The sequence below is a fragment of the Limulus polyphemus genome, unplaced genomic scaffold (assembly GCF_000517525.1).
Source record: "Limulus polyphemus unplaced genomic scaffold, Limulus_polyphemus-2.1.2 Scaffold390, whole genome shotgun sequence".
Taxonomy (NCBI): Eukaryota; Metazoa; Arthropoda; class Merostomata; order Xiphosura; family Limulidae; genus Limulus; species Limulus polyphemus.
This window is the reverse complement of record NW_013666000.1, coordinates 85,726-96,495: the sequence shown is the minus strand read 5'-3', so window position 1 is coordinate 96,495 and position 10,770 is coordinate 85,726. Positions and strand designations below refer to the sequence as shown.

General features: G+C 29.9%; 1 protein-coding gene and 1 long non-coding RNA gene across 2 annotated transcripts in view; one reads left to right on the top strand and one right to left on the bottom strand.

Moving 5' to 3' along the window:
* Window positions 1-5,037, bottom strand: part of LOC111085439 — a 14,387-nt gene extending 9,350 nt beyond the window's left edge. Inside the window, exons 1-2 of the long non-coding RNA XR_002610277.1 lie at window positions 4,927-5,037; window positions 84-85 (exon numbers count right to left, since the gene is read on the bottom strand). This is a non-coding gene — a long non-coding RNA (uncharacterized LOC111085439). The remainder of the gene's footprint in view (window positions 1-83; window positions 86-4,926) is intronic.
* A 400-nt stretch (window positions 5,038-5,437) lies between these two features.
* The window catches only part of LOC106457903 (eukaryotic translation initiation factor 4 gamma 3-like), a 33,032-nt gene continuing 27,699 nt past the window's right edge, over window positions 5,438-10,770 (top strand). The window contains exons 1-5 of the mRNA XM_022383978.1: window positions 5,438-5,577; window positions 6,146-6,202; window positions 6,873-7,069; window positions 7,468-7,571; window positions 9,687-9,859. Coding sequence (XP_022239686.1) covers window positions 6,991-7,069; window positions 7,468-7,571; window positions 9,687-9,859 — 356 coding nt within the window. The 5' untranslated portion in view covers window positions 5,438-5,577; window positions 6,146-6,202; window positions 6,873-6,990. The remainder of the gene's footprint in view (window positions 5,578-6,145; window positions 6,203-6,872; window positions 7,070-7,467; window positions 7,572-9,686; window positions 9,860-10,770) is intronic.

The following is a 10,770-nucleotide window of genomic DNA, read 5'->3' as shown; positions in this document are numbered from 1 at the left end:
GATATAGCTATAATCTATATACATATATAATGAATAATAATTGAAATGTGACTATTTTACAAAATACTAGTAGCCTAAAACACTGCTAAGACAAGTTACTTTATACAGACCAAAAATCACCTTTGTGTTATTTGATATGGTAACATGAGTGCATGTAACATGGGTAATTCATGAAAATATAAACAATTTAAATAAAGAGCTGGGCTTTGTAAAATGTGAATACACTAAATGGTACAGTTTAAAATATGTAAAAAGTTAGAAAATAATTTTCTTACAAGCTTTCTTTTATGGTGAACAAAAACTTAGTCAAAGCAAATTAAAATTAGCTATACAATGAAAAAAAGTGACATTTCATTGAGTTAACCCACCCTGAAAAAAGCGTGGCTAACAGGACTCTAGGGAAGCCGTGATAGGCCTAGCAAGCTGATGGTGAATTAAACCTTGCTTAAAGAAACCTAGGCAAAATACAAAATTATGACATAAGAGCAAAAATTCAAAGTTCAAACTAAACCAGCCTTGTCATACATCAAGAAACAACAAGTCATGTGGTTCAGATGCCTAATTAGACAACATCAAAATTCTGCCACTAAGATAAAAGAATAAAAAGCAGAAGGATGACTATGCAGATGGTAGATTGAAGGTGCACTTAGCGCCCTCTGGAACATGATAATACAGGAAGTAAACAAGAAACCATTCACTGCATCTTCCCTCAACACTTCAAGGCATCAGAGAAAAGCAAGTTGAAAATGAAATGAATCCAGAACATGACATATATAACAGAGAGCATTGTTTGACAAGTGATTATAGCTTGTTAATCTGTAGCTTAGGTAAAAAAAAAAAATAATAATAATGTTTGTCATAAACAGTATATAATTGTTAATACAAATTTAAAAATGCTCAAAATATAACATGTTAATTTTATGTTCCAAGAAAATTAAGTAAAAATTTCTAAACTCAAAAAAAGTTCTAAGAGTTAATTTGTAATTTGCTGAATGGAATGTCAAATTTAGTTTCAGTCATTATCAAGTTAATAAAAGTAGGTTTCAATTTTACCACTTCCTGGTTGAGAAACCAAAAGAACATTATTTGTGTTCATAATTTTGCAACATGTGGCTTCTATCTTGCATTAAGTTTGTTAATAGTAAAGCAGTTGTAAAGAAATCTAGCATATTGTTAGTTTCTTATTGATTTGGCTACTTTACTTTGAAAAGCCTATATGTCATTCTCTTTATATTGAGCAGGAGTGTTTGTGAATTAACTTTGAAGATTAGATCATTTCCCAGTCTTTAATAATTTTATAACCATGAATTTCAATCCAAAGGTTTTTAGTCATAGAAATAAGTAAGTCTTAATTTGACATTTGTAGGTTTTGTTATTAAAGTTGTCAAATGAATTAAACCAAATATCTATAAATATATTTTCATTTGAAATTAATGTGTCTCGAGGTAATGAATATTGCTTAAAAGGGTCGCGTTGTTGCATTTATGTGGAAAGCCCTATATATATATGTAAAGGATTTTGTAATCTGTACTTCAATAAGGAAATCTTAAGGATACAAGAGTAATGGGTTTGAAAAATGAAAAAGGCTTAGGAATATGTATTTTTGTTTCAGAATATTATTTCTATTTAGCAATGTTTTTCATTTTTGGGTAACATGTACATGTGGCTTTATAAAGCCCAATTTTTCCATTTATTTTCTTTCTTTCTTTCCTGTTGTGGTAGATGTTTTTATATAAATAATTTTGAAATGTCATAATTACAGGATAATTAAAGTATGTTCACATTCCATCTGGCTTCTTGAGATTAAAGCAATTTTTAAATAATTGTGTGTCAAAGTAAAGAAAATATTATATAAACCACAGTATATCTGCTGTATTCAGAGCAAGTGAGGCCTTTTGACCAATACCAAGGCTCATCATGCCGACTGGGATACTACATATAGTTGTGGTCTAGACACACTTTATATTATTGGTTAGTTGAACACAACTGTTTTGGTGTGAACAAGATTAAGCTGGTGAACTGTTATTTTTTATCACTTTTATTTAAGTCTTTATGTATCTTAATTAGGTTTATTTTAACACCAAATTGTTCTTATTATTAATATGTATTTTACTTGAATTAATTTACATATCATTCAGAAGAGCTAGTAAACCAATAAGTTTGTCTTTCATTATTCTACAGCAGGTCAAATGACCACATGATCTAAATTAGGATTGTCCAACTTTATCCTAGTGGCAGGCCATATAGTAATTTGAGTGTGATCTCAGGGACCAAACACTAATCATTAAAGGAAAAAGTATCATAGCTTTATTCAAGCTTATTGATATTAAACACTAGACTAACATGGTAATGGAGAACAAATATTAAGCAATTAAATGTCGACTTCACTAAAAATCAGCTCTGTTCTTAGCTTTGTTTATTTGTTTGTTTTTTCTGGTGGTACATGGATCATCATAACTGTCTTACAGGCCACTGTTTGGTCAATCCAAATCCAATTGATTAATTTAGTATGATTTTAAATGCCAAAATAATTCAGTTTAAATTTTGTGTATTTTTGTATTTAGAATAAATGGGTTTCAAGAAGAGAGGAATATAATCCTAAAACAATTGATCAAATTCACTTGGAAGCGGAAAAAGAAGCTCAACAGCAACAACTTCTCCTGCAGCAGACCCATGTTGACAGAGACAGGAGAAAAAGTAAGTCTTGGTGATAAAATATAAACTTGAATTCTCTAGATAAAGCAATATAAATAGTCATTTGGAAAATTTATTTCGTAGACTATAAAGAAAACCTAATAGTGACATTTTTTAATTTGGAGTTTAGTTTACAAAACAAGTTGAAGAAGGATATATAATATATATATATATAACATTGGAATTGTTTTACACTGTACTAAAAATAACAAAAAAAAACTATTTTATTAACTAATGGCCTTTCACTTCTGATTTTATGCAACATTGCTTAAATACAGCATTTTACCCCAATATTTGAAATTTAATTTTAAAATATAAGTTTTATGCCAAAAAATAGTGTGGAAGTTGTAACATTTTTGTAATGTCTCCAGGTGTACAAACTGTGTCTACTGTGTATTTTCTTTCTCGTTATTTGGGGAGGGGATAATTACTAATGCTTATAATTATTTCTGCCATTAAAGTCTGTAGAACTACAAAAGAGTGATATAGATTTCAGCCTTCTAAATGCATTATAGCTAAGTTGTCAATTTATTGGTTAAGCTCTTGTCTATAGTACCTTCTAGCAGGTTATTGACAACTGGATATCTATCTGCACTTTGTAGGTGGGAGTAAACAGGATGGAAGACTGTGTAAACAATTTATTATTCAATTCTCATAACATTTTATCCCTTTAGAAGCTTTGAAGAAGTTCACCAATGCTACACTTGAAGGTTAAATATAGTGTGTAATCATTAGGTAATGATATCTAGGGCTAGCTAGTAAGGAAGTGTAATGTTAACCTTATACATTGTTTTATAGTGTGAGATAGAAAACAATTACTGTTTACACAGTACATATTTAATTTTTAATGGCTACATGATTGCTTGAATAGGGAGAAAAATAATAGAGAGAAGTGTATTGATGAAATAAAATATGTTAAAAATGATGGGCTATATATAAACTGGATATCTGGTCAATAATGTATAAAGAAAAATTCTGATTTTCTTTGTTTCTTTAATATTTTTAACAGTTACTTTCATTCTGTATTTTGGTTATAATATGTTCAGGCAAGAAACTCATGTAAGTTGTTATAATAAAACATAGAGAACTTGTTACATGTATTGAAAAATGATGTTCAATGGATACACTTATAAAGTTTTAAGCAGGTAATCTAACAATAGGGAGTATAAAATGAAAGGATGTATGTTCTTATATAAAATGTTTTTCACAATGAAATATCAGAAAATTCATAACATAAAAATTGATACAATTACTAAACCAAATTACATGGCTTTTTCATACAGCAGTCTTGATATTACTTAGAAACTTTCTACTAAGTTCCTTGCAATTTGATTCAGTACTTTTAGTTTGTGAACTTACAACACTAGGAGTGTAGATTCTAATGTGTCTGTAGAAGAAAGAGTTAACGGTGCTGTTAATATATTGGGTGACTAATTATTTACAACTAATCACCTAGTTGCAAATTTAAAAAAAATTGTAAGAACAGTGTTTTAGTAACTGATCATTGAGCAAGTTTGAAAACTGTAAATGTCCTGGAACTACTGAGTGAAATGTTGATTTTATGAAGGCTGGAATATTACTGAAAAACAACCAAAATATAAAACAGTTCTTTCTACCATCTCTTTTAATGTGTTTGATGAAATTTTTTTTTTCAGGAAAAAAAACTTCTACAAGAATAATTACACCTGAAAAACTGCAAACTTTTAAAACAATCCACTGGATAGCAGCAATTATAAAATTGAGTTAAATTTTACTTTTTATTTGTTCTATGAGAACATAATGATAGAAGTCGTTTCAAACTGAAATAAACATGCCCTCCTTTATTATTCAATCACTTGACTGTTTTGACAGGTTTTATGGAAATATTTCCTTATTTTATTATTTAGTTTAGTAAATATGACATATCTGCCTACCATGAACATGTTTTAATGATTTAACAACTAAAGCTTCTTAGCTTTTATACTACTTATTTAAAAAAAACATTCCATTAATAAAAAAAAACAGAAAATCGTCAGTATATAAAACATTGCATATTATAAAGAATTTTTTGTCAATAAAAACTCTCGGGAACTTGTTAGTTGCAAGTAGTAATTTAATTATGATTGTCAGTTTTTATTAATCTTACAGAAGCATAAGATGTATCTTAATAAAATCATTTCAATATAGGAGACTAACCAGAGTTAGAATTTGTAAAAAAAATATCTAAAAATGTAATACTATAATGGTACTCACCCCTCCTCGAGCAAACTGTTTAAGTTTGCTTGTATCAATCTTCTCTATCTTGTTACTTCTGCTGTGAACTGTGTTCCACCCTTCTTCTGAAAAAGGAGGATTACTCCTAATCACGTATTGCATGTTTATTATCTTTAGTGATGTTCCTTATGTGTGATTTATGACATCTTAATGTGTATATGAATTTAATGAGAAGCACATAAAAGTAAATTTTAATATTTTGTGCATATGTTGGATTATAACTATTTGATATGGTTTCAGCAGCTTATAACAAGGAAATTATATAATTGTGCTTAATACATACTTGTGAACCTGGCTTGCTTATGATGAAAGTTAAATCAAAATCAGTCAGAACACCATGAAGAAATAATCAGTGGAATTCCTCGTTACTGAAGCCAAAGCCAGGTTCTATGTGAAAATAATTTAATATAGATGTGGTCCTTTCATATTTAACTTACTAATTATTTATTCACTAACAGTTGGTAGGTAAGTGTATGAAATTATGTAAACTGTTTTCTTACAGCAAGCTGAGGTTGAGAATATACAACTTGGACCTGGTCGATTCTTCTACAGTTGGGGTAAAGGTAGTAGTGGGGGAACAAAATCTCAAAGTCAAGAATCAGAAAACAAACATTCATTGCCTTCCAACAGGTAATACTAAGTTAAATGTTATATCAATAGTCAGGTGTTCAGACAGTATTTATTTTTCTTACTTTGTAACATATTTATATTGTGAAGTTATTTTGATGTTGGAGTATTTCAAAAAGTTAATTATTGTAACAAATGATGAGAATAGAAATAAAAGAGTAACAAAAGAAAAAGCTAGAAATTGTGTGTGTGTTCTTGACAGATTTTCTGTTGAGTGGAAAAAAAAAGGCTTAGTTCTATATGTATTTATAAGTAATAGTTAATAATAAGACATATTTTATAATAAATTATTGTTTTTATTAATAACGAGTTAATGAAAGAAGGTTACTTGTATACCTAAAGGTGTGTGGTTGGATTGTTTCCTGGTACTTCAGAATTATAAGTTGCAGTTTGTTATTGTGAGAGTTATTTTTAGTGAACATTTTTCAAAAACCTATAAATAAAATATTATATAAAATAAGGTATGAAAATTAATGTTGTGGTTCTTATCATAAGTATGATAACTTTATGAAATATCCATTTTCAGTTTAAAAGTAAGTAATTTCATGATGTAATTGACAATTCTCTCTAGATTCTTAGCTTTGTCATCAACAGAACAAGGTTTTGACTCAAGAAGAAGCATTCAGAGGTGAGTTTGTCACTTGTTAGATATCTAAACAAAGTAGCTAAAACACCATTAGTTACTTGAGATGCAGATTTTGTTTTTTTTTACATTTTCTACTTTTCCTGAATTTTGTGGGAATATTGAGAGATTCTTCAAGAGTTTAGGTGAAAAGAGAAGAAACTGGTGCTTGCTTTATAAGTATGAAAAAAATCCATATTTTGTATTATATTAAAACAGTTGTAATCTCTTGTTTCGTAACTTTTTAAAATACATTCTGAGATATTACTGGACTAACTTACTTTAGCAGTAAGTTGTAGCAGTTAGAGAACACTGGACGATTAACACAATCTTTATAAGTGTTGTAGAATTTTCTCATGATTTATAATTTTTCTGTCTGTTTATTTTTTGTTATTAAAGAACTGTCATTGTGTTCATTTTACTGTTTTCATAAGTCATACTTTGTTCATCTCAGAAAACCAGGTGAGAAGAAAATTTGACTCAAATATGCAGATAAGCTGGAGAAGATAACAACAAATATGTTGTTATATAACGAACTTAATAGTATAGTGTGAAAAATAACTAACATTTATGTTACAAGATCAGTCAAGTGTTGTTAACTGTTCCTCTTGAAGACATTCACTTCTTGTACACATAGATCATTTAACTTTCAAGAACTTTGTGACTTCTTATTCAGGTCAGCTGCTTCCAGTAGAGAGTCCAGTCAGAACCGTGGAGGTCCAGTTTTTAGGAAGACTCCTTCCCAATCATTACCAAAAGAACATGAGAAAGTAGTGGCTGTTGTTAAACCCTTTATGCCTGGTGGTGGTGGTGGAACTTCTGGATCAATAGCACCTCCATTCTTGGAACCACAAGATAAAAAGGAAAAAGCAGGTAAAAGAAAAGTCTCCTGGTGGATTGTTATACATTTGTCTTCTACAAAGTTAACTTCTTTGCAACTTATTTATTATTTATGCAGTTGATTCAGTAAATTTCTAAATATGTTGCCCTTTTTTTATTAACTTTCATTCCTAGAAAGAAGGTAGTTGTAAAACACAACTCCTGATAATTATGTGAAGTCCATAATGAAAAACGAATATTGTTATGGCATGATTTTGTAAACAAATAATTGGTTTCACTGGTGCACTCCTAAATGTTTTTTGTATATTGTTCATATCATTTTGATACAATTTGTAAGGCTTGCTATTAAAAGTAAACAATGTTTCTATTAACTAGAGAGTTAAAAAGAAACTAGACTATCAAAAGTATTTGAGCATTTTTATTTTTTACAGATAGTGCAAGAATGATGCTTCAAGGTAAAGAGATGTCTGAAGAAGAGATGGTAAAAAGAACAAAACCACTCATAGATGAATTTCTTTCCAACTCTGATTTCAAGGTAAATTCATGCCTTGACCTGTTACTTTTGATCTGGATATAACTTCATGCTTCATAATAAGGAACACTCTATTTTAATAAGGGTAAAACAGTTTGTTAACTGATAGCTTGGTTATCTAGATCAGAATTTCTAATGATAGAAATACTTCAAATTTAAGACATTACATAGAAAAAAATATAAGTATATTCAGTTTCACATTATCATAGGTTAGTCTTACTACACAGTCTGCAAGTCAGGTAGACATGTTGGTGGGTTTATTTTCAAACAAAGCTTTCTGGTACACACTTTTCTTAAATTCAGAATATAGATTTGAACTTGTAATCTCTGGAATTTGAATTGCCCACTAGCCTGGCTGAATTTGCACTAGTTTCTGGACTATGAGAAAGTATAACCCATACCCCAATCCAAAATTCTGCATAGAATGCAGTAGTGGCCACACATATTGGGTTGCTAAGTCATTTTCTCCACAGTCTTTTGTTAGTGCAGATGATATAGATGGTCAGATTAGATTCACTTGAGCTTATTTGCCAGTGAAGGGTAGCTTGAGTGTGGTAACTGCCTGATTATGAATACTTCTAGTATTATGTGCAAGAGGAATACAATCCAGCCAATTCCCTGATATCTGCCTCTTTACGGCTGAACACTATTGAGAAGTGAGTTTTTTTGGCAGTAAAGTGTTTTTTTTTAGGTTAACAGATCAAGCCCTTTATCAGAGTATTATTATTTTTTTGATTCTAATTTGAATACTGGAAAATGTGACACCTACCCAATTCCCCATATTTGGTCTCTTTGACTTAAGACTGAGTGTTAAATGAACCAAGTTAGACTTATAACAGTAGTTAGCCTTTTTTTTTAACATTATAAAGGTTTTTGTGAACATTTTTAAAAAATTAATTGTATATATGGTTGAATTTATAGAAAGTGTGATGGTCTAAAATGAACACTACTACAACCAGGGTTCAACAACAAAAACTTTATTCACAGTAATAACACTTAGAAATAAATTTCACACTTACCAAAGTACAGTTAATAAACAAGTGCTTGGCCAGGACTTCACACCAATATTAATAAATCAATGATAATGGAACCAGGAAAAAGAACTAAGAAGAAAAACTTAATTCCAAAAAAAATATGCCAAATACAATATTCCAGAAATATCATTCAATATCAATAATAATATTGATTGATAAACAGCAATAATTCATTAACTGTCTCATGACTCTCTTTCTCAGGGTTTTTATTCACAGAGTAGGTCATGAGAGTACAACGTCGTGCAGTCATAAATTTACATACTCTTCTGCTACATTAATAGTATCTGTACATCACCACTAGGGAAGTTGGTGTTAGTCTCATCATACACACATATTTACTCAAAATAAAAATGGTTAGCTAGAAGGTGAGTTTGTGCCTAAAAATTCATAGATAAACTAAACAATAGAAGTAAATAATAAATGAATGATAAATACAACCATAATCATAAAAAAAATTGAATTTGCTATTTCACAAAAGTAATGTTAGAACCTCACATACATTTTAGCATTGGTGTTTTAGTCAAACAATCAAAATGTTAAAAGTCTTGTATGTGTCTTAAATAATGAAGGTTTTCATTAATTTAAAATAACCTGACTATACTTGATAAATATTTAATACTTGTAAAGCAGATTTTTTTCCTGCTACACACTTCTTGAAAATGCGGCAAAAATAGCACTGTTTGACCAAGGCCAGACATAGCCTGGTAGTTAGTGTACCTGGTCTGTGAATTTGTTGCAACAAAATACTTCTCTGCCCTTGGGGCCATTGATGAAGTCAAAGTGTTTATTTCCAATTTATGGGCTACTCTTGTTTGACCAAACAGTGGCATTTGACTGCTAAACAAGATATACACGTGAATTGTATTTATTAGACTAAAGTTGTGTATTGTAGAGTTTTTGTGTAGTTAAATCATTTACTTCTTTTTGAGTTGATTGATGAGGCTAAAATTGTTACCAAAATGCCAAATTTAGTTTTAGATGCTAAGTTGGTGGTGAGGATGCAATGCTGAGTAAGAAATGCTATTGTTCTGGTATGAAATATTTTTATATGTGATAAAATGAATTTTGTATTTTTTTTTCATAGGAAGCATCACAGTGTGTTGTGGAGCTAGCATTGCCCTCTACTGTTATTTTCTTTATAACTGCTGCTATTAACCAAGTCTTGGAACGGTCTAGTCAGGCTCGACACCTGGTTGGCCAGCTTCTTCGTGACCTAGTATGCAGAAGAATTATCTCTGCTGAACAGTATACTAAAGGGTAGGAATGTTTATGTATTTCTGATGTTTTATTATAGCAATGAATTCTGAAATAATCAAGCAGTAGTTAAGAATAAATTGCATTAAAACAGAAACTCTAAATAATATAATCAATTTAAAAACAATTTATTTTTGTGTTGGTAAAAACAGAAATTTATTTAATGTCTGTTTGCAGTCTGTACCTGAAATTATTTAGTGTTTTTAGTATTAAAAGAGTAGAGGATGTGAAATTTTGATTAATTATAACATCCTTATCTATAAGTACATCACATCAACAGGCACACCTTAAAAATCTACCAGTTCTGTGTTTTATGATGAATTATCTATGATTTAAATTAACCCTTTCGAGACAGGTCACAGGTGAAAGGCCATGTCATCTCGTTTGTTGACTCATATTCAAAATTTTATTGAACTACTATTTTATGTCAATGAGTTTGGTATCAGTCTGTAGATTATAATTCAAATTTTAGAATTATACATTACTCAGTTTGTTAATTTAAAAGTAAATATTAAAAAACTCAGATAAACATTGATTTTTGTGTGTCACATAGTGTGTTGAATGCAGCACTAGTTCAAATTACATGTTGTGAAGTCAAGACACTAAGCCTGTAGTTTTATACAAATTAGAAGCTCAAATCACAGATATTGAAAAGCTAGAATATAAAATAAGAAGGTCTTTAATAAATCAAACACAGTGGCACCCCATTCACCTCTTTCTATTTTTGGAAACACTCCCTTATATACACTAACTCCTATATATGACATGAATAACCAATCGGAAGCTCAGAATATCCCTCAAGTGGTTTTCTCAGCCTTTCTAACATACCTAACAGCATTTCTTTCTTTTGAACCAAAATTTCAATGAGGTGCATTGTGTCTTTAGTCTGCTTGAAATTTCATATCTTTTTAGAC